General features: G+C 57.0%; 1 protein-coding gene across 1 annotated transcript; it reads right to left on the minus strand.

Moving 5' to 3' along the window:
- Positions 1–616: 616 nt before the first annotated feature.
- HHIPL1 (HHIP like 1) lies at positions 617–18,689 on the minus strand. Its single transcript, XM_049612187.1, has 6 exons — positions 18,316–18,689; positions 10,059–10,705; positions 7,321–7,464; positions 5,183–5,511; positions 4,549–4,675; positions 617–1,056 (listed from the first exon to the last, which is right to left on the minus strand). The coding sequence occupies exons 1-6, from the start codon at positions 18,583–18,585 to the stop codon at positions 897–899; spliced, it is 1,677 nt and encodes a 558-aa protein (XP_049468144.1). The 5' UTR covers positions 18,586–18,689; the 3' UTR covers positions 617–896.
- Between the last annotated feature and the right edge of the window lie 4,509 nt (positions 18,690–23,198).

The raw sequence follows: 23,198 nt of genomic DNA on the forward strand, positions 1-23,198 counted from the left end.
GGGGGGGGGGAGAGGGTGCCCCTCCTTCCAAAACACATTAACCCCCTACTGGCCGAAAGAAAAGGCTTTCAAGGCCCAGTGGGTTTGGGAGGGCGGTGGGGGCTGGGGCTGCCCTTTTGAAAATTTAGACTGTGACGGGTGTCATCCAACAAAGGTTTCCCAGACTTAGGCCTGGGGGCTCTGGGCCCTGGGCCCTGCAGGGGATACCCCTCCAAAGGTCCCTGGGTGGGCGTTGCCTAGCAACCCTGCCAAGCATCCCCCAGGCCCCACTGGGGGCCCCTCGGCTTTTGTCCAGGGACAATCGGGGCCAAGGACAAAGGCAGGAGGCTGGAGCAGGATCCAGCCTCCATGGCCCCTCATCCTCTCCCCTCCCTCCCTGTTCCTTGCATTGAAAATGCAAGAGCCTGAATGGAAACCCACTAACAAGAGTGTCCACAAAGGGTGTTCAAGAGGGCGGTGTCTACCCACCTTCTGAGGACTATGTGGCTTAATTTTACAGGCCAGATTTCTTGGGTCTTCACGAACCCAGGGTGGTAGAGGTCTGGAACACAGTCCCCCCCCCCCCCCCCCCACCGGCCAGCCTGCATTTCCACCATCATAAACCCTTTCCCGGTCTGCTCACTCCACATCATTATCTGCAGCCTAGAAGCGGCCTTGCAGGGAGAAGCGGGGTCAGGGACACTGTTCCCATCTTCCGGATGGGGAGAAAGAAGCTCGGGCTGGTGGGGACTGATGTCCCAGCAAGGTCTCAGGCCACTGCACACTCGCTCCCCAGCCTGAAGGGGATTTCAGGCCCGAGACCCCGTCCCTGGAATCCCAGGCCCAGAGGACCCACGGGGTGGGGGTGCGGGGGATCAGTCCGGGGCCTGTGGCCTGGACAGAGAGGCCTCAGGGCCTCAGGAGCGCTCACCAGCTTCATCCTCTGCAAAGGAGATGATATGAGGGTGGTAGTTGTTAATGAGGCCTGGGAACGCACAGGTCTGGCCTCGACCCATGCAGATCTCGCTGTAGCGCCACTGGCCCGTCTCCAGGTTCTCTCGGAGGGACATCAGACGCCTGCAAAGAAGGAGGAGCCGCGGGGTGCTGGCTGGCGTGCTGCCCAGAGGAACCCAACCCACAATCCCTCTATCCACTCGTACTATTCATGCAACAGGGACCATACGTCATTTGCGGGATCCGGTGTAAAATCAGCATACAGGACCCCTTGTTCAAAAACTACCAAGTATCGGGGCGCCTGGGTGGCTCAGTCGGCTGAGCGTCTGACTTCGGCTCAGGTCATGATCTCACAGTTCGTGAGTTCGAGCCCCGCGTCAGGCTCTGGGCTGACAGCTCAGAGCCTGGAGCCTGTTTCGGATTCTGTGTCTCCCTCTCTCTCTGCCCCTCCCCCGCTCATGCTCTGTCTCTCTCTCTCTCTCTCTGTCAAAAACAAATAAAAAATTAAAAACTACCAAGTATCTCAATACAGTGAGAGCAGAACTTGACCACTGTGCGGTCAAGTGTGGGCCCTTCCGAGCGTGAGGTCTGTGCATCGGCACAGGCTGCACACCCATAAGGCTGGCCCTCCATGCTCCTTGGTGGTCTAGCAGTTAGGATCTCATAAAGCGGGCCCCGCCGCATTCTTCACCAGGCACGTACTATGCACAAGGAAAGGGCCGGGGGAGGAGACAAACCTGTCCCCTGCCCCCCTCAGTTTAGCCCCACCCACTGACCTGTGGTCAAGAGCCTCGGAATCCTCCATGCCCGGTGGCCGGAAGTTTGTACATACTCTGGAGCCGCCTCCACTTTGGAGATGCTTGGGCATCTTCAGAATACGCTGATCTTGCCCCTTACTCCCTTCTCCCCCCGTCCATCACCAGGCCCTGCTTGGACATGCCCTCCTCCGGGAAGCCCTCCCGACTGCCCCTGCACCGGGCTCCCCCAGCACTGCACACAGGCTGTCTGAGGCTGCACTCGAGTGGACCCGGCGTGGGCCTGTCTCCCTGACTGGGGCGCAAGGGAATTTCAGCTCTGTTGCCCTCCCCCTGATTCAGCAGAAGGGCTTGGGAAAGGCTGGCAAAATTAGTGGAATGTGTGTGGTCACACACACATTCCAAGAGACTTGGACACTCTTGGGGGACAGCAGACGGGAGAAAGGAGACTCAGACAGAGAAACAGAGGCTTCATGGGAAAGCTGAGTGGCAGAAGCAGATCCTAAGGAGGGGGCGGAGCTTGGAGAGGATCCAGCATCCAAAGGCCCAGGTCAGGGTCCGGGTGGGGGGCTGACACAAACCAGCCTCGGGTCAGCAGCCTGCAAGAGGTGACAATTCTCTGGCCAGCCTCAGGCTTCCTTATTTCTTTATTTCTACTCCTGGGGAACCCTGTTTAGCTGCCCTCAGGTGGAGAGGCCAGGGTGGGAAGAAGTAAGAGCCACCAAATAGTGAGTGGATGCTAGATTCTAAGTGCTGCGTGCGTATTAACTGATTCGGTCCCCAAACCCTAGGAAGCAACTACTATTCTCGTGTCCATTTTACAGATGAGGAAACTGAAGCACAGAGAGGTGAAGTCACTGGCCTAAGGTCACACAGCTAATAGGCAGGCGGGCCAGGATCAGACCCAAGCCACCTCAGCTGCACTTTTTTTTTTTTAAGATTTTATTCTTGGGGTGCCTGGGTGGCTCAGTCAATACAGTGTCCAACCCTTGATTTTGGCTCAGGTCAGTCACGATCCCAGGGTTGTGGGATCGAGCCCTGTGTCAGGCTCAGCACTGAGCGTGGAGCCTGCCCAGGATTCTCCCTCTCCCTCTGTCTCTCCCTCTGCCCCACCCCAACTCGTGCATGCACGCTCTCTCTCTCTCTCTCTCTCTCTCTCTCTCTCTCTGAAAAATAAATAAGGGGCTCCTGGGTGGCTCAGTCGGTTAAGTGTCTGACTTCGGCTCAGGTCATGATCTGGCCATTGGTGAGTTCAAGGCCATGTCGGGCTCTGTGCTGACAGCTTGGAGGCTAGAGCCTGCTTTGGATTCTGTGTGTGTGTGTGTGTCTCTCTCTCTCTCTACCACTCCCCTGCTCATGCTCTGTCTCTCTCTCTCTCAAATAAATAAACATTTAAAAAAATTAAAATAAATACATTTTCATTGAAAAAAAGATGTTATTCTTAAGTAGTCTCTACTTTAAAAAAAAAGCTCTGCTTGGGGTGGCACCCGGCTGGCTCAGTCTGTAGAGTATGCCACTCTTGATCTTGGGGTCGTGAGTTTGAGCCCCACGTTGGGGGTAGAGATTACTTAAAAATAAGATACAATTAAAGCAACTAATTATTTTTAAACATTTTTTTACTTATTTAGTTAAATGTTTAAGGTTATTTATTTTGAGAGAGGGAGAGTGCATGCATGAGTTGGGGAGGGGCAAAGAGAGAGAGAGAGAGAGAGAGAGAGAGAGAGGGAGAATCCCAAGCAGGCTCTGCACTGTCAGCATGGAGCCCGACTTGGGGCTCAAACTCACAACCTGAGTCGAAACCAAGAGTTGAACACTTAACCGACTGAGCCACCCAGGCGCCCCCGTTTATTTTTGAAAGCAACCTCTACACCCGATATGGGGCTCAAACTCATGCCCCCAAGATCAAGAGCTTCCTGTCCCTCCAACTGAGCCAGGCATCCCCCTCCCCAGCAGCACTTTTAAGCTTTGTGCCAGGTGTATGTCTTGCTTGAGGCCCTGTGGTCCTCAGTTTCCTCCTCTGGACAATGGGAGGATGAGGTGGTCATGGGCTCTCCTTGGGAAAGAGTCTGACCCACAGCAGGCTTAGGAGGTATGCTCACTTTTCTCGCTCCAAAATCTGATATATCCCAACCCTCACCCCATGCTCGCGCGCACACACATACACACACACACACACACACACACACACATACACACACACACACACCCTTTAGGGTCTTAGTGAGTGAGATGCCGCTGGCAAAGAGCATGAGGACTGGGCAACAAGACTCCAGGGGCCCCATGGTCAGACCCTGGCTGGAGCCCCATCCTCCCCACTCCAGCAGAATGACCTCTCTGGCCTCTTCTGGGCCAATGCCCCGTGGAGCCCCGGTCAGTTAGTGCAGCGACGGGTCCTGGTTTCCTCAGAAGCCAGGTGGCCCAGAGTGTGTGCGGAAGTTGTTCATGCCCTCCCCCTTCCACCTCTGCCCCTCAGGACTGCTGTCAGGCCTGGAGCCCGGGAACCTCAAGTGGGAGGGGAAGACCGATGGGTCTGCACTAAACAGGCATCCCGTCTTGAGTGGCGAGCTGTGCCCTCACGGTGGTGCCCGAGGCAGCCAGCAAAGCTCAGGAAGAAACCAGGAGAAAAGGAGGCGGGTTAGGGTGTCTCCTGAGCTGTAACTCCAGACTTCCTCCCAGAGGAAGAGACCTGCTTGCCTGGCCCTTGAAGGTCCCCGTCAGCAGCTGTAGGGAGCACGTACCTGCACATACTCACATGCCCCTGCCACTGTACCCTCGGCTTTTTACACAAACGCGGGGGCAGCGGCCAGAGACACTCAGGGCAGTGGGGCTGCTCGGGCACAGGAGCCCATGGGCCACTTACCCACTCATAAAATCGCCGAAAATGTAGAGGCCGTTCAGGTTGGGGTACTCACAGCCCCGGTACACGTAGCCTCCGGTGACCGATTTGCCCAGTTTGTGCGGGTAGGCGAATATCGGCAGGACATCATCTGCAGGGGGGCCGGAAGCTGGGGGTGAGCATGTGGGTTCACTGGAGGCCAGCCCCCCCCCCCCCGCCCACAATGAAGTTTGGTAGGTGGGCTGAGTCTGGAGGGGCAAGGGGATGGGAGGTCACCAGGAGGGCCAGAGTTGGGGCCCCTTACAGCTCCCGGAAAGCAGGGAGTCGAGCATGGGTGTGCGGGAAGGGGACGGGGCGGGAGAGCTAGAAACAGCCCAGGAGCGCTGGCGAGGGAGAAGAAGGGGAGATCCAGGATGGGGCGGGGGAGGGCGCGGCCGGGCAGGGAGAGCGCACTAGCGCACACCCCCTGGGGTGGGGGACGGATCCAGGACCAGCGTCCGCGGGGGCGCGCGGGGTGGTGTCCACGCGACACGGGGTGGGGGCGGGAGGGGCACAAGGGAGGCGGCGGGCACGACCATGGCGGGGGCTGGGGGTGCAGATCCGGGGAGATGGGCCCCGGGGGAGGGGGGGCGCGGAGAGGGTCCGGGATGGCGGTCACCGAGGGAGGCGTTGGCGCACAGCTTGCGGTCGTAGCACTCGTAACCTTCGCGGGCGCGCCAGCCGTAGTTGCGGCCGCGCTCCACCAGGTCCACCTCCTCGAACTTGTTCTGGCCCACGTCTCCGCAGAAGAGGCGCCCGCGGCCCGCGCCGGTGGCCGGGTCGCCGCGGTCGAACGAGCAGCGCCACATGTTGCGCACGCCCAGCGCGTAGACCTCGGGCCGCGCGGCGGGGTCGTCCACGAACGGGTTGTCGCGCGGGATGCGGTAGAGCGGGCCGCGCTCGTTGCGGTCCACGTCGATGCGCAGCACCTTGCCCAGCAGCGCCGACCTGCGGGCCGGGCGGGAGGAGGCGCGGCTCGGGGTCGCCCGGCGCCGGGGCTCTCGGGCGCCCCCGGCGGCGGGTGCTGGGGCCAGGTCAAGGCCAGCCTGGAACGTGGCCGGGGGGGCAGGGCCAGGGCCCTGGTTCAAGCCCTCCTTAGCTGCTTACCAGCTGGGTAACCTCGCTCACTGCTCCAGCATTTATCTGGCACCTTCTTACGGGCCAGGCTGCGTGGGAAGCGTCGCATATACAAACATACCCTCTGACGCCTCAGCTCGAGGAGAGCAGTTCCGTGATGCCCTTTTACAGACGCGGCAGCTGAGCTCAGAAAGGCCGCATAACGTGCCCACTTGCCACACCGCTAGTAAAGGGAGAGCTGGGATCCAGCCCAGGCAGCGCGGGAGCACAGAAGCCCAAGCTCTTTGCCACCACGCGCTTTCCAACTTTCCCACGCCTGTCTCCTCACTGTAAAGTTAGCACGCTCCCTCTTTCCTGCCTCCCTACGTGGCTGTGGGGGGGGGGGGGCGTGAAAATACTCCTAAAAAGGACTCGTATTTACAGTTTTCTTTCAACACCCAGCAATCAAAGTCAGGAGCATCACACAAGAGGACAGGTCAGGGCTCAGGGAAGGGGAGAGAAACCTCAGCAGATCTCAGCAGGAAATAGGAGGCTGGTGCTCTTTCTTTCTCTGTCCCACACCCCGGGCCATCACGGGCAGCACCACCGCATGTCATGTCAGAGAACCAGGCAGGCCTGAGGGCCCGTTCAGTTCACCACCACCACCCCCCCCCCCCCCCGCTCCACACCCACCACCCCTACCTCAAAGATGAGGTCTTCTTCAACCCCACCCAAAGATGCCCCACCCTTAATCCCGATTGCGGTCTTTTAGGTTTTGCCCCAAGGAGTCCCCCCTCCACACGCTCCAGCCTGCTCAGCACCAAGCCACAGATCACACTCCTGAGCCCACACACTGTGCAGCCGGCTTCACTACAGAAGGGGGCCAAACTCGTCGCTGCAAAATAATGTTTTAAGTTCTGTCCAATTATCCACAAATCCTTAATTTCTATTTTCCCAACTACATCTCTAAACACATCCCAAACATGAGAAAGCTTCAGTGATTCCTACACCGTCACGTATGAGAGCGCAAGTGACAAATCATGAACGTTTAATTACTGTAATCAACATCACCCTTGCTATTTTTACTTTCTGGGCTAAAGAAGATTTTGTCAGTTTAGCTAAGAGAATGGAGGAGGCTGCCCTAGATATCCTCGTCTACACTGTGTGTGTGTGTGTGTGTGTGTGTGTGTGTGTGTGGAATAATGGCAGGCCATCCGCTCAACCCAAGAAGTAGATACCTAACAGCAAGACTATGCCTCGGTTTCCAGGCCATATGTGGGTGACCCGTGGGGCAGGGGCCCTCCTGCCCTCCTGCTCCAGCCAGTTTACACTCCCCATTTGGTTCTGGAAGGACCTCTTTCCTTCCTCTAGTTCAAGCAGGGCTGGGCTGCCTTCCAATAAAAGCCCATCTTCCCAGAGGCTCTCTGATGTCACTTATCAGGCACCTGGGACAAGTGGGTTCTGTGCCTGGTCCTCAAGACACAGGATTGCCTTTACTCCTCATGCCAAGCCTCCCCTGGAGATTATTATTATCCCCTCTAACTGGGGAGTGGAAGCAACTTGACAGGAGTCCCCAGCTGCAGACTGAACTGGGGCCCAAAGCCCTTTCTACTGCCCTGCACTGTGTGGCCGAGGAAGTAACCCCCCTCCTCCAGGAGAGTATGTAAACCAACCCACCAGCCAGCCCAAAGCAGAACGTACTTGTTTTGGGCATTTCCGAATTTGCCAAAGGGGTCTCCGGCCATCCCGCCGTCACCAGTAAAGATGTAGAGGTACCCGTCGTCCCCAAATAGCAGCTGGCCCCCGTTGTGGTTGGAGGCTGGTTCTTCGATCTCCAGGATTATCCTAAAAGGAGATAAGCCACCCCCGCCAAACAAACATAAAAACAACCTCAGCAAAAACACAAAAGAAGATCACAGCAATAAAATCTCTTCTCTCTTCGATGCCATTTCCCAGCTGAAAAGACTTTTCATACATTTTACAGCAGGTGACTTTTAGAAGGATCTATCTAGGAGTCTGGGCGAGGATGATTCACTCCATTGTGCTAGTGGGGAACCGGAGGCGCAGAGGGGTTAAGCAAGTGGCCCAAGGTCACACAGCCCATAGGGAGCCGAGCTGGGACTAGGACTCAGGCCTCCTCACCGCTCCCCACCGCTAGCTCCCCAGTTACGATTATGCAACCCTGGCGACCCAGTCACCGGCACAACTGGTTTCTTCTACACGCCCCCTTCATTTGCTATGTACCATAACTTCCAAGGAGGTGGGTTGCTGATGTGAGCTGTGCTCAACTACAAACTCACCCCTCGGCAACTTCCTTTACTGCCATGGCAGAAACCCTCCACTACGTGGCCAGCCAGCTGGCTTCTGGTTGGGGTTTGCCAATGGAGAGTGGAAACCAAGAGGCAGGGGGAAGCCACGCTTCCCTGGCTGCTGGTGCTGCCTCCAGAAGTGGGAGGTGCAGGGATAGGAAGAGTGGCTCGTGAGTGCGGACTCTTGGGTTTCCACCCAGATATCTTGGTACCAGGCAGCAAACTTAGCAGAGCCAAGAACTTTTCCCTTCTGTTCCTCTGGCGTCTTGTAGCTACTAATCCTCACCCTTTTCCTCCTCCGGATCCTCCCTTGTAGCCAAGGCCCTGTTTGCTTAGGTTTTCCGGGACAGGTCACTGACTTCATGACCCCTTATTTTAATACAGGTAAGAAAAACCAAGGCACAAGAAGGTCAGGTAACTTGAATCCAGGGCTTCAGGCCTCCAGAACCAAGACCTTCCACTGAAACCAACACACGTGAGGCCAACACATGTGACCTGGTGAGCAAAACAGAGCCCCAACCTCCAAGTCCTTCCCGGAAAGGACAGCTCAGACCATCAGGCCTCCACCTCCCGCTGGGATCCCAGCCCTGGGAATGGAGACTGACAGCTGACTCAGGCAAGGACGACCACTCGGTCCTGGTCCCTCCCTGAGTCAAGTTCTAGGCTGGTACTTGATAGGTCCCCAGAAGACCCTCACTGAACACTCACTCCGAAGTATGTTCATCTGTGTTTTTTGTGTCCCACCTTCAGTTTTTATCAAGAGTCACTTTCTAAAAGTCACCAGTGAAGCACATCCATTCAGTCTCTCTGTCTCTCTGCTCCGAGAGCCGTGTGATCAACCTGCTATCTCTTGGAGAACTGGTTGCACAGCCTCATGTAAGATAATGAGAATTATGTTTTCTCCTTTTGCTCCGGCTGCCAGGATGCTCATAGTCAAAATTAACGCAGCCTGACAAGACCTACATTAGCCCTCACATGAGCCAGCATATTTGATTCATTCTCCTTTTTATACTTTCAATGTCAAGATTTTCCAGTTTTATTAAGTACATGATGTGCCATTATTTGCCTCAGATCAGTCCTGGTTCTGCCCCTACCTGTTTTCTGCTTCAGAGACTCTGACCCTGCAAACTACATTTCCCATGCTCCTTTGCTGGCTGGCCTCCAGCTAGGGTCAGCCAATGGAAGGCACTGGCAGGAGATTGGAGAGCGGGAGGAAGGGAGAAGCCAGGGTATTTCTCCCCATCTCTCTCTCCTCTCTCTCTCTCTCTCTCTCTCTCTCTCTCTCTCTCTGCTCAGGCAATGTCTTGGCAGTAGCTGTACCTCCTCCCTGGCCGCAACTCCCCCTGCCCAGGCCCACTGTGGTTCCAGCTTCCAATGAGTGGCCCAACTCTCTCAGTTTGTCCTTGAAAGAGGTAGAGGCAGCCTCCTCCAGCTGGTAAACTCAGAGTTGCCTTGCTTCTCCCCTGGGCTGCTCTTTCATTTTTATTGCCTCAGTAGCTAACTCCCAGCATCAAATCTTGCCTGCTGAATTAGCTGGTACCAGGTTTATTTTCCTGTTGGACCCAGACTGATGCATATGTCCTTCATGCCACGCCGGGTCAAAGCGGTTTTGAACACGGGGTGGGGGGGGGGCACAGATAATACACAGAAAGGAGGCTCATGTTGAAAGGTGCAGAGAAACCTGCTGGGGGAGGCGGAGGGAGCAGAGGGTCCAGGGGAGGAGAAGTGGAAGGTGGGGTTCGGGAGACAGACACACGGGGATTCGAGGCCAGCTGTGTGGCCTAGCAGGTCATTTTACCTGTCCAAGCCTCCCCTTCCTCACCTGCAGGATGGGGAGACTACTTGGACTCTCCCTGGGCTTTAGGAGAATCAGATGGAATGAACCACCCGCAGTGGCTGATCCAGGAGTCTGGACGTGATCCTGTGATGCTGTTCTGCGACTGTCCTTCCCCTGAGCCCAGGACATGGGGCTCGGCCCCCTCCCTGGCTGTGACAGAGGTTTTAGCAGCTAGGGCAGGTGCACACCGTGGATCGGTCCGGTGGCACTGTCGCTGACCTGCGGGGCCTGGAGGCCCGATTTCAGCCCCGCCCCCACCCCACCCCACCCCACTGGGCCCCCAGGGCAACCACCTCTCAGAGTTGTGGTCCACGGTGTTCATGTCGTCCGCGGAGACCCTGAACTCGCTGATGCGGATCCACTCGTCGAAGCCGACCCCCACTGAGTAGTAGACGTAGAGCTTGCCGTTGTGCCGGAAGCCGGGGTGCAAGGCGATGCCCAGAAAGCCCCGCTCGTCGCCCTCCCAGGGCGAGGTGAGCACCGCCCGGCTGACGTTCAGGAAGGGCTTCTCCAGCCGCGAGCGGTCGGGCAGGTAGGCCCACACCAGCCCCACCTGCTCGGCCACGAAGAAGCGGTGGCTGCCGTCCCGCGCGTGCACCATGGCCACGGGGTTGCGCAGCCCGTTAGCCACCTCCTCCAGGCACAGCTGCAGGCAGCCCTTGGCGTCGGCCACCACGCGGCCCAGGTTCGAGTTGAGGTTCTCGTTGACCAGCAGGCGCGGGAAGCAGTAGTCCGTGTCGTCCAGCGACAGGTAGCGGCAGAACTTGGCGCGGTTGCCCTCCAGGGCCCAGAGCTCCCGGTCGGGCGACAGGTGGCGGAAGAGGCCCCGGCACGTCTGCCACATGTCCAGACAGTAGTCCTCGCAGAGCCCCGGCACCGTGCGCAGCGGCGTGGACGGGTCCTCGGCGTCGTACAGGTGGGCGGCGTAGGGTGAGCATTCCTGCGGGGACAGGGGCGGCGAGGATGCGCGTGACCTCTCCCGCCTCCTAGGGCCTCAGGCCGCTGATCTGTAAAATGGGGCCCCCATCTGTCTGGCAACACGGCGATCTCAACTAGGTAGCGGCAACCCTGGGCCTCCTAGCTCCTCACCTTCTCTTCCCCTTGCCTTAATGCTTCGGTTAGACCAAATGACCGCAATATTACTACCACTAACAGCAGCCCTTGAGTACCTACTGTGTGCCAGAAAGGGTCTGGGGCACCCTTTTGTTAATGTATTAAAAAAACTTAAAAAAAAATTTTTTTTAATGTTTATTTTGAGAGAGAGAGAGAGAGAGTGTGTGTGTGTGTGTGTGTGCGCGCGCGCGCGCGCGCGCGCGCGCGCGCACTAGTGGGGGAGGGGCAGAGAGAGAGGGAGACACAGAATGGGAAGCAGGCTCCAGGCTCTGAGCTGTCAGCACAGAGCCTGACATGGGCTCTAACCCACAAACTGGGAGATCATGATCTGAGCCAAAGTCAGATGCTTAACCGACAGAGTCACCCAGGCGCCCCTGAGGCACTTTTCTATACTTCCTCTTTTCATATGAAGTCTCCACCCCGTGTCTGCGGGACTTACTCCTTCCTTTATTTAGATCCCCACTCAAGGGACACATCCTCAGAGAGATCTGCCCTGACCACACCCAGCCACCCACCCCCACCCCCCCCCCCCCCCACACCCCTCCCCACCCCTGCCCTCCACCTCCTGGCCTCTGACTCTGCTTGAAACAAACACCAATCCCCCCCAGGCGCACCTGGGTGGCTTAGTCGGTTAACCTTCAGACCTCAGCTCAGGTCATGATCTCACAGTTCCTGAGTTCCAGCCCTGTGTGGGGCTCTGCATTGACAGTGTGGAGCCTGTTTGGGATTCTCTCTCACTCCGTCTCCCCCTTTTCCTCCCCCACACATGCTTTCTCTCTCTCAAAATAAACTTAAAAAAAAAAAAAAAAAAACTAGACTTAAAACACCCTAAATCACAAACCTTACCATCATCTGGTATCACGATAAAAATGAATGTGTTTGCATGCTTACTGTCTGTCCTCCTTGGAAGGTAAATTCTACAAGGACAGGAATCTTTAATGTTTATTTATTTTTGAGTGAGAGAAAGAGACAGAGTGTGAGCAGGGGAGGGGCAGAGAGGGAGGAAGACACAGAATCCGAAGCAGGCTCAGGCTCCACGTTGTCAGCACACAGCCCAATACGGGGCTCGAACTCACGAACCGCGAGATCGTGACCTGAGCCGAAGCCGGGTGCTTAATGCACTGAGACACCCAGGCGTCCCTACAAGGACAGGAATTTTGACTGTTTTGGTCACTGTGTGTCCCGGAACCTAAGACAGTGCCTAGCACATAGTAAGCCCCGAGTGAATGCGTAGGGAATGTGCTGGAAGCTAACTCACCTGACCAGTACTTAACCGTGAATGGGTGCTCCTACTTCCATTACTGGCTTCATCTTCACAAGGGCCCACGAAGGGGAGAGTGTTACAGAGGGGGAGACTGAGGCACAGCCTCGGTGTCATTCAGTAGGATTCGGGCAGCATGGAGGGGTCTGGGTTTGGTCTCTGGCCGACCCCACTCTCCCCAGCACTGTGGAGGCTGGCACATGTACAAATTGGCAATACCCATGCCCACGCATCCCCCTGGCCCCGGACCCCTCTCCCTCCACTGCTCAGGCACCTTGGGCAGGGTCCTGGACGGTCCTCTGCCACCGGGCTGCCAGTGTAGTGTTCCTCTGGGGACAGATGGATCGGCCGCCCTTGGCTTCCCTGGCCTCCTGCCGAGGGCTCCCCCGCTGATGAGACACCGGGGACCCCATTCAGGGCCCACATGGGCACGATCTGGAATGCAGGGTAGTCAGGCCCTCCTGGGGCAGGACTGTGAGCCCTGGGGACGGGAAGCTGATGGGTGAAGCGTTCTGCCCTCCTCCTCGCCCGGCAGACAGTCCCAATTCGCAGTTTGGATGGCTTCTTGGAACCAGTTCAGGCATCGCGCAGCAACCCTCGGCTCAGCCCTCCCTCTGCCCCCAACACTCGTGCTTCCGGGTCCTCCCACCCCAAGAAGGAAATAACCCGCAAGCTTTGCCCCAGGCTCTGCCTTCCGGGAACCCAGGCAGAGGTGACAAACCCCAGCAGACCCCTCCCCAGCTTCGGGCCTCCAGCACCCACCCCCTGAGAGCTGAGAGGATCCCTCCCCTTCACACCCCGACCCCAGCCTGAGAGCCAACGCAGAGGTACCAGCACTCGGGATCCAGCTCTGCCCACAGCTCTGCCGTCAGCTCCCGCCTCCTGCCCCCCTTCAGTTTCCCGACACTCTCTGCCATTTTCACCTCTGAGCCTCAGCACACACGGTTCCCTTTGCAGGCATGCCCTTCCCTCGAAAGCAGCAATCGATTCATCCTTAAATAACAGCCACAGCCATTGGAGAAATAGCGCGAACAACAACAACAGCTCTGGGCATTTGGGCAGATTGTGGGCCAGGGCCATCGCTCAACGCAACTGACTGTGCCAGGAGTATGTTCTTAGTCCCATTGTACAGATGGGAAAGAAGAGGCTGAGAAGGAAGCCCCTAACCAAGGTCACAGGCCGGATTCGACCTAGAAGCCGGGGCATTTCCGGGCTCACTGGCGGGCGCCTAACTCCCAGCCCCCAAAGCCTAGTTAAGTGTACCCCGCCCCCACCCAGAGCAGAGGCCTCAGCTCCACAGGCTGTATGAAAAGCTCCCTTGAGGGACGCCTGGGTGGCTCAATTAAGCGACTCAGTTTTTTGGTTTTTTTTAATGTTTATTTATTTGGGGTGGGAGGGAGAGGAGGGGCAGAGAGAGAGGGAGACAGAGGATCTGAAGCGGGCTCTGGGCTGACAGCAGAGACCCCGATGCGGGGCTTGAACTCGTGAACCGTGGGATCATGGCCTGAGCTGAAGTTGGATGCTTAACCGACTGAGCCACCCAGGCGCCCATGCAACTCTTGATCTTGGCTCAGGTCGTGATCTCTTGGTTTGTGGGTTCGAGCCCCACAGCGGGCTCTGTGCTGACAGTGTGGAGTCTGCTTGGGATTCTCTCTCTCTCTCTCTCTCTCTCAAAATAAATAAATAAACTCGAAAGAAAACAAAAAGAACCTCCTTCAGTCAGAGCCCCTGACCTGAGCAGAGGTAATTATTTATGTCTGTGCCTGGCACCCTCTGCCCCCGGTCCCACCATGGGCTCAGCGGGCCAAGGTCTGGACCGACTCGGCTCTGGGTCCCTAGAGGCCTTGGGGGGTGCTCCTCCCGCGGCCGGATGTTCCCCTCCTCACCGGCAGGGCCAGGCGGGGCTCCGACAGGTGGCAAACCGCCCTCATGGATGTGTGTTCAGGCTCTGGGCCAGGGGCTCCTCCCTCCCTTGGAACCATCACGGTCACACCACGGCCTTGTCCTCCCGGCACCTCTACTGCTACTGTGAGGCTAAAGGCCACTTGGCCACGTATGCTTGGAAGTCTCTGGTCAGTCGCTGTCCCAGGCCTCACAGGGTTGCCCACGTCCCACTCAGCCGACGAGTGGGCGAGACAGCCAGGCCCAGGCCTCCGCGCGCGATCGTCTCTCACACGGTTGCCCTGGAGCCTCCTGTGACTCCAGCGGGCAGCCGTGGGTGGGCCAGGGAGGGTCTGTCCGCACACACGCCTCATTTAATTTTTGCGAGGTAGGGTCACTGTGACTTCTAGCATGTAGGTGACGAACTGAGGCTCAAAGAAGGCTACGTGCCAAGAAGTGGTCACGCCATGGCTCAGACCCAGCCCTCCTGATGCCCACAGCGGGGCTCTTTCCGGATTAGTCAGCACTGTTTCATTCAGCAAGCGTTTACGGGACACTGACTGCGTGCCAGGCACCGTCCTCAGCTCCAGGGATACAATGAGGAGTGGAACGGACTTCTGGAAGCCGGTCTGGGTGCCCTCTGCTCACCAAAGCCCAGCCCAGAGCTAGAGAGGGAGCATTGGGGGGCCTCCGGGGAGCCAGGCTGGAACTTCAGCGTCCATGCATGGACACGGAGCCTGGCAAGCCCTTCCTCGTGGCCTACATACTCTTACAGAGCAAACCTGGTGCTCAGACCTGAGGAATCCACAAGCAGGACATGACAGGAGGGTGTAGTGGTTGCTGTCCACAGGGACAACCAGCAACTGGCCTCCCGGGGTCAGTGGAAGGGGCAGCAGAAAACCCAAGCAAAGCCCATCGGGCGTCACACTGTTCAGCTGCTTGCGCCATTCAGCACAGGAGCAGACGGCCCGCCCACCTTGCTGCCCCGAAGTCGCCCTGTGCGGCTGCTGAGGCTCACGACTCACGGTCCTAAGTCCCAAGGGTTCCTTATGTCCGCTACCTACTGCTTAGGAAGGCTGGGTCAGTGTACACAGTGTTCTCTAGATAGGGTATTCCTTCCTTTCCCATTTCCTCATCTGGCAAAGTCGTCTTCGTGACTCCAGACCCAACTGAAAAGTCTTCTCTGGCTCCTCTGTCCTCCCAGGGCCCTGACTCCCCCACCCTGGCCCCCTGTGGACCCTCCCACGGCCCTCCACACAGCATTGCCAAAATGTAACTTTGTAGCTTGTGGGCTGAGCTCCCCACGGGAGTCGTCTGTCACCTCCCGGTTGTCAGAGATGCCTCAGCTGGCCTGCCTGGTCGGGACTTTATGTTCTCTTTGTATGTCCACCTACCCCACAGGCTATGGGACCTTCCAGGGAAGGGGCCCGAGGGCCCAGCACACAGTGGGGCTTCAAGAAAACAGGCAGTATGACAAAGTCAGTAAGAGAAGGGCTTTGGAGCCAGAGCATACTAGAGACTGGATCTACCATTCCCTGTGTGACCTGGGGCAAGTTCCTTAGCCTCTCTGTGCCCGTGTCTTCATCTGTAAAAGGGGAAAGGAATTCCAGTCTCACAGTTGTCGGCGGGAATAAATGAGACATCATGCATGCATTGTTCAATAAACACATGCTCAAATGGTATGAACTATCAAGATGCAATTCAATGTCTCCTCTTCCAGGAAGCCTTCCCTGACTTTTACAGGAAAAAGTGTGGCCTTTCTCCCTATCCCCCATAGTGTCCAGTCACCCTGGAGAAGCCTTTTGTGCATTCTGGTAAGTATCCGTGCGTCTGTCTCCTGATTTGAACAAGGGGACTCGAGCCTGGGCCTATGACTTGCCAACTGCCTCTGGGCCCGGGCACCCAGACAGGGCCAGCCCCTAACAGGCTCTGGGGAAATACCTGTCCTATACATGCACCTGCAGAGTGTGTCCCATGTAGATTTCCACCAGAAACCAGGCTTTGATGACTTCAGGTTACACAGAGAGGCAGTCTCAGTTATACAGAAGTTTGTCATATGGACACGAGGAACCTGAGGATGTCACATGTCACAAGCTGTCATTTCTCCTCTTGATGGCACAGGCGTCAGTTGGATGAGGGCAGAGTCCTAGGAAAGAGTCTTAAGGCCCAGAAGGGACGATCACCCTCCAGCTAAGGAGCCATCCTGGGCACCTGGAGGGGCTGTGGGCACCAGATGGGGGCAGGTTCTGGAGGGGGCTGTGGGAGCGAGCATGTTTTCATGGTCTCTCTCCTGTCTGGAGTATGTCTCCCTAAGGCAGATGTGAATGTCTGAATGCTGTCATTGACTGAAACTTGTAAATAAGTCACCTTGGCCACCTCCCCAGGGTGGAAATCAGGGGGTGCCGGATCCAGACATGGCCTTGGCTCGCAGACAGGATGGTCCTCCATCCAGCACTCTCCTGCCCTCCCTTGAGGCCCTGCCAGAGAAACCATGAGCCAACCTCCACTCCCCTCTCCAAGTTCACTCCAGACATGAGGTCACTCTCAGAGACGCCTGGGGTAAAATGCTAGAGGCCGGTCTACCACTGGTTGCTCAAGGCCAAGCCATGCTGGGAAGATTCCCAGGGGAAGAGGGGAGCCTGTTGCCAGGGAGGGATAGCAGGGCTGACTGTTCCCTTCCTCCTCCTAGGACCCGCCTACCTTACTTGCCCTGCTGAGCCTGGCACATAGTAGGTGCTCAATAAACAAATGTGGAGTGAATGCACGAGCCCAACTATGAGGGGAGGGGAGGGCCTGCTTCCAAAGAGCCCCCACGCTGGTGAGGGAGGCAGATGCTTGACCAGACCATTCTGGCTCCCCTGAGAAGCACAGCACAGGGACTGAGCAGAGACCACCAACGGCGGTCTCCCCCTCCTCTGCATTCTGGTGCTCCCCAGGGCCCCTTTCCTCATCCCCTCCCAGGCCCTCTCATTTCTGACCCAGATGGCCCACTCACACCGGCGCTGAGTGTGGTCCAAGTGCCCACCGTGGCCATAACTGAGCTGTGTGACCACTAGGCAAGTCTCTGCCTCTCTGGGCTTCCCCCGAATGGGCCTCTGGAACCCAATCGGTCCTTAGCTAGAGCTGGGAAGCCAGTGGGGGCCAAAGAGGCGCTGGAGAAATCCAGCCAGAATCATCCACTGAGCCCTGAGTATGTGCCCTCTTGTCTGTGTGCCTACTCTGAGGGATGGCTACGATTGCCCCTATTTTAAAGATGATGCAATGGTGCAGTGGTGACCTGTCCAGGGTCACAGAGCCAGGAGTGGCAGGGCCAGGATCAACCCAGTAAGTCTGATTCCAAGCCAGCCCTCCTGCCCCTCCCCTGGCTGTCTGAAGGGGGTCAGCTAGGCGGGCCTGCAGGACCCTTCCTCCCCCAGGCTTCTGGCTGCCTGGATGGTGGTTAGGGCCAGCCTCAGGGCTTCCTGGCCTTGACTCCATTTCCCCAGGGGTTCTGGTCAGCCTCTCAGAAATTAGACCCATGCAGGAGCAGCTAAGGCACAATCCTGTGCAATCCTGAGCCGGCAGAAGTAGGGGCTCTGCCCCCAGAGGGGAGATGAGGACAGAGAGGTTACACCGAAGGGATGTCCCTCAGGTGGTCTGAAAGGACGAGGGACCCTCTGCCACGTGGGGGCGCCCCCAGAGAGAGCGCACACCAGGAACCTAGGTGGGGGCCTGAAGTGCCACAAGCATCGCAGGCCGGCTCACCCCGGGGTCTGAACCTCACCGGGCACGTCTGGTCCAGGAAGGGGGCGGGGCTCTGAGACCGTGTCCTCAGGGCGGGGGAGGGGCTCTCACTGGGAGCGGTGTCCCCCAACCCCTTCCGCAAACCCAAGTCCCGCGCGTGGACCACGCTCCCTGCGGGTCCGGGCCGCGCCCACCTCCCCCGGGGCAGCGCGGGAAGCACTGGCGGGACAAAGGCTTCCCATCCCGGTGCCCCGACAAGGGCGGGGCTCCTCCACGCTGACTCCAGGGGGTCCCAGGGCAGAGGGGCCCGCAAACTCCCAAGGGAGTGATGACACCGCTGTGTCCGCCCGCCTTGCTTCACGAGGGGAAACGGAGGCCCAGGGAAGGCCCGAGTCACGAAGCTAATGAATGGCAAAGCCCGTCTCCCCGCGCCGAAGACTCCGCCGGGGGGGGGGGGTTTGGTGCGGACTCGGGGGTCCAACGCCCGCCGCCCACTCCCGATCGCCGCCCGGCGGGGCCGCCCCCGCCGCTCTCCCGCCCGGCCGCCGAGGCCCCGACGCGCGCCCGCTCACCTGGCACAGCAGGTCGAGCGCGTAGCCGGCGCACGCGGCCCACTCGGCGGCGTCCACACGCGCCGCCAGGGCTCCGAAGCGGCGGGCCAGCGCCGCGTCCTGCTCGGGGGCGCAGCAGCCGAAGGCCGAGTACTGCGCGCAGAAGCGCAGCGGCTGCGGCGGCCGGAAGGGCGGCCTGAAGTCCAGGCACTGGGGGTGCGCCGCCGCCCCGAGCGCCCGCAGCGCCAGCAGCGCCAGCAGCGCCCCGGGCCCGGCCCGGCCGCCCGCCATGCCGCCGCCGGCCCGCTCCGCCCCGGCCCGGAGGAGGAGGAGGAGGAGGAGGAGGGGGAGGAGGAGGAGGAGGAGGAGGCGGCGGCGGGGGGCGGACACCCCGGCCCCGGGAGCCGCCGGCCGCGCCCTGTGCGCTCGCCTCCCGCGGGCCGCACCCTCCCGGGGAGCCCGTGGCCGCGGGGCAGGGACGGGCTCACCCCGCAGGGCCTCGAGGTTGGGGCCCAGCACCGCAGGGAGGCCACCCCTGGTCGGGGACGCCCCGGCGGGGCTGAAGGAGGAGGGGCGCGGCGCGCAACTCGGCACTCGGCACCGCCTCTGTTCCCGCTGTTCCAGCAGCGCCCCCCCCCCCCCCCCCCCCCCGGATCCTTTCTCAATACAATGGCGGTGGCCTCGCCTCTTGGGGCCCCAGGTGCCGACTGGGCTTCCCGTTTCCGCCGGGGCCGCAGCTTCCTCCCCGGGCGCTGTTTAGCCCGGGAGGTGCAGGGACTCCGGGGTTCCAGTCCTGCCTCCGACTGGGCGAGGGAGGGACATGATGGAGCCAGTGGCTGGGAATTCCCACGGAATCACTTAAAAATGGGGTAAAGGGCGGTCCCTGCTGCCCGGGACTCACAGGAGAAGTGAAACCCGGGCCTGGGTTGGGGAGGGTGGATGGGCCGCCTCCACAGTGCACCCTCTTCCTCACCCCAGGCTTCTTCCCTCTCTCCCCTCCGGGGCCAGCATATTCCCCTACAGCCGGGGACTGCTGGGCCTCCCCTCTCTGCACTCTGGGCATCCTGCTCTCCATCCTGCAGCCCCTGCGCCTGCTTTTGCCCTGTGTCGCCCGACGGTCTTATGGGTCCCCTTATACCCATGAGGGAATGCCCTCCCCAAGTTAGCGGAGGGCTCGCCCAGCCTCTCAGGGACAGCAGGTGCTTGAGAATCCAAGCCTCTGTTTCTGCTCTGACGCATGAAAGAGCCGGAAAGTTGTGGCTCCTGTCCTGCCCATAAGAAAAAAGCTGAACTGAGAATCCACTTTTCTCAGACCCCTCGGAGAGCTGAGGTCTCAGGACTCAGGGCTGAGTACCACCCCCAAATCTGGAGAGACCGGCAAATCCAGAGTCTCAGCTGAGATCTGCTCTGGTAGGAAGGCTTAAAGGGTCATTTTGAGGACCTGCTGGGGGCTGAGAGCAGACTAGTGCGGGGCTGAGAAGCTCCTGGGGGGAAGGAGGGCGGCAATCTAAAGGAGGAGGCCGTAAGTTTGCCCTTGTACCTCCAGAAATCTCCCTAGTGGAAAGGTGGCCATTGTGAGATACGCCCACAGCGTTCTCCATAACAAAGACCTGCTCTCCAGGGAAAAAGGCTTTACCAGAGCCTTATCCACCCTGGGGGATGGTGGGTCCCCAACTCCAACCCCCTCTAAACTTCAGAGACTTACTGAAGTTTAGTAAGCTTACTAAACTCCCATTTGTGTAAGAACCATTAGTGAATATCACCGCCCCAGGACGTAGGATGATAGAACATAACTCCTCCCCGACTCCTTACCACCACTTCAACAGGCCTTGGGCGTGATAATAGTGGTCACACGCTCCATCTAAGAGGAGATCTGGGTGAATCTCAAAGACAACAGGGGAGACCAGAACAAGGACCACAGAGGAATTTGGAGCCCCTACAGCTACCGCAAACATAAGCCACAGTGCACCGCCAGCCGGGTCAGCATAAACCCTCACGCGAAACCCCATTTGCCTCAGTTCCTGCTACCCATACAGGTGTCTGGCTTGCTTGCTTTCTTTTCTTTTCTTTTCTTTTCTTTTCTTTTCTTTTCTTTCTTTCTTTCTTTTTTCTTTTCTTTTCTTTCTTTCTTTCTTTTTTCTTTTCTTTCCTTCTTTTTTTCTTTTCTTTTCTTTCTTTCTTTCTTTCTTTCTTTCTTTCTTCTTTTCTTTCTTTCTTTCTTTCTTTTTTCTTTTCTTTCTTTCTTTCTTTTTTCTTTTCTTTCTTTCTTTTTTCTTTTCTTTTCTTTCTTTCTTTTTTCTTTCTTTCTTTTTTTCTTTTCTTTCTTTCTTTCTTTCTTTTTTCTTTTCTTTCTTTCGTTTTTTCTTTCTTTTCTTTCTTTCTTTTTTCTTTTCTTTCTTTCTTTCTTTTTTTCTTTTCTTTCTTTCTTTCTTTCTTTTTTTCTTTTCTTTCTTTCTTTCTTTCTTTCTTCCTTTCAAGATGTTTTATTATTTATTTATTTATTTATTTATTCATTTATTTAAAATTTACATCCAAGTTAGCATCTAGTGCAACAATGACTTCAGGAGTAGATTCCTTAGCGCCCCTTACCCATTTAGCCCATCTCCCCCCCCCCCCCCCTCCAGTAACCCTCTGTTTGTTCTCCATATTTAAGAGTCTCTTATGCTTTGTTCCCCTCCCCGTTTTTATATTATTTTTTGCTTCCCTTCCCTTGTGTGCATCTGTTCTGTATCTTAAGTTCCACATATGAGTGAAGTCATATGATATTTGTCTTTCTCTGACTAATTTCGCTTAGCATAATACCCTCCAGTTCCACCCACATAGTTGCAAATGGCAAGATTTCATTCTTTTTGATTGCCGAGTACTACTCCATTGTATATACACCACATCTTCTTTATCCATCCATCCATCGATGGACATCCGGGCTCTTTCCATACTTTGGCTATTGTCGATAGCGCTGCTATGAACATTGGGGTGCATGTGCCCCTTAGAAACAGCACACCTGTATCCCTTGGATAAATACCCATTAGTGCAATTGCTGGGTCGTAGGGTAGTTCTATTTTTAGTTTTTCTGAGGAACCTCCCCACTGTTTTCCAGAGTGGCTGCACCAGTTTGCATTCCCATTTGTGTGTGTGTGTGTGTGTGTGTTTATTGATTTTTGAGAGAGAGAGGGAGAGAGTGTAAGCGGGGGAAGGGCAGGGGAACCAAAGCAGGCTCTGTGCTGAAAACACAGGACCCGATGTGGGGCTCGAACTCACGCACCGTGGGATCATGACCTGAACTGAAATCAGATGCTCAACCAACCGAGCCATCCAGGCGCCCCAACGTGTCTGGCTTTCGAGAAAAATTACATGGCGTGATAAATGACAGGAAAAGCCAGTCTGAAGAGAAAAAGCATCAGAAACAGACTGAGGTAAGACACAGAATTTGGAATTATGACTAGTATGTTAGGGGCTCTAGTGGAAAGCTGGCAGCATTCAGGAACAGGTGGGAAACGTAAGCATTAAGAAAACTTTATGGGGGCGCCTGGGTGGCTCAGTCGGTTGGGCGTCCGACTACAGCTCAGATCACGATCTCGCGGTCGGTGAGTTCGAGCGCCGCGTCGGGCTCTGTGCTGAAGGCTTGGAGCCCGGAGCCTGCTTCGGATTCTGCGTCTCCCTCTCTCTCTCTGCCCCTCCCTCGCTGGCATTCTGTCGTTGTTTCTCTCAAAAATAAATAAACATTAAAAAAATATATTTTTAAAGAAAAGTGTATGAAAAAAAAATTTTTTTTTAAACGTTTATTTATTTTTGAGACAGAGAGAGACAGAGCATGAACGGGGGAGGGGCAGAGAGAGAGGGAGACACAGAATCGGAAACAGGCTCCAGGCTCCGAGCCATCAGCCCAGAGCCTGACGCGGGGCTCGAACTCACGGACAGTGAGATCGTGACCTGGCTGAAGTCGGACGCTTAACCGACTGCGCCACCCAGGCGCCCCTGAAAAAATTTTTAAAGAAATGGTAGGAATCGAAAGCACTGTAACAGAAATGAAGGGTGCTTTTGGTGAGCTCATCAGGAGACTGGATGCTACCAAGGAGAGAATCGCTGTGCTTGAAGACAGGTCAGTAGGGACTTCCCAAACCAACATACAACGGGAGAAAAACAATGGTAGAAAGGCACACAGGGAGTGCCTGGGTGTCCTCTGTTAGTCCTGTCTTCCAGGTCCCGGACCTCCCACGGCCGTCAGCCGCAGCCGAGGAACACGCCGGGAGTCGTCTCACGAGCACCGGAGACGAGTCGGTCATCGCCACCCCCGGCAGCCGGACTATCTTGTGTGCTGTGGACTGTGGCTGGACGAGGCCTGGGGCCGGCAGAGGCCCCAGACCGGAGCCCCAGGGCTTTTGCAAACGTTTCTAAAGAAGAGAAGAAAAAACTCCCAAGAACACACCGCTGCACTTTGCCGATGCGAATATTTGACCGCGTTTGCTTCAGCCGCTTTCAGACATGAGAAACCATGAGCCACAGGCAAGAGGCCGTGTGGGCTAATGATCGCGAGCACTGGGTTAGAGTCCTGACCCTGCAACTTGCTAACGGTGAGACCTCGGACAGGCCACTGAACCTCTCTGTGCCTCGGTGTACTCATCTGTGAAATGGGGATGCTGGATGAGGCTGTTGGAAGAGAGCCTGGCACATTCCATGTGGGCAGCGATCACAGACCCACCCCCTGTGCCCTCACACCAGCCTCATGGCTTGTCCCTCTGTCCCCAAGGGAAGGTTCTCCTGAAGGTGGGGACCACAGGTACCGGCAAAGAACATAGAAGGTCACCTGCCTTCGTGTAAATGATCTCTTGCTGCACTTTTCCTCCTGGGACTTGCTTCTTTCCCCCCAGCCCAGTGTTTGGGATCTGTCCGGACTAATACGGGCT

This window comes from Panthera uncia, assembly GCF_023721935.1.
Source record: "Panthera uncia isolate 11264 chromosome B3 unlocalized genomic scaffold, Puncia_PCG_1.0 HiC_scaffold_1, whole genome shotgun sequence".
In the NCBI taxonomy this organism is placed as follows: domain Eukaryota; kingdom Metazoa; phylum Chordata; class Mammalia; order Carnivora; family Felidae; genus Panthera; species Panthera uncia.

Excerpts from the sequence above, each read along its gene's own strand:
- HHIPL1 (XM_049612187.1), bottom strand. The coding sequence starts at position 18,585 with ATGGCGGGCGGCCGGGCCGGGCCCGGGGCGCTGCTGGCGCTGCTGGCG. Across the intron at positions 10,706-18,315 it reads CGCTCGACCTGCTGTGCCAG|GAATGCTCACCCTACGCCGC; the intron begins GTGAGCGGGCGC and ends CTGTCCCCGCAG. Across the intron at positions 5,512-7,320 it reads TTCGGAAATGCCCAAAACAA|GTCGGCGCTGCTGGGCAAGG; the intron begins GTACGTTCTGCT and ends CCCGGCCCGCAG.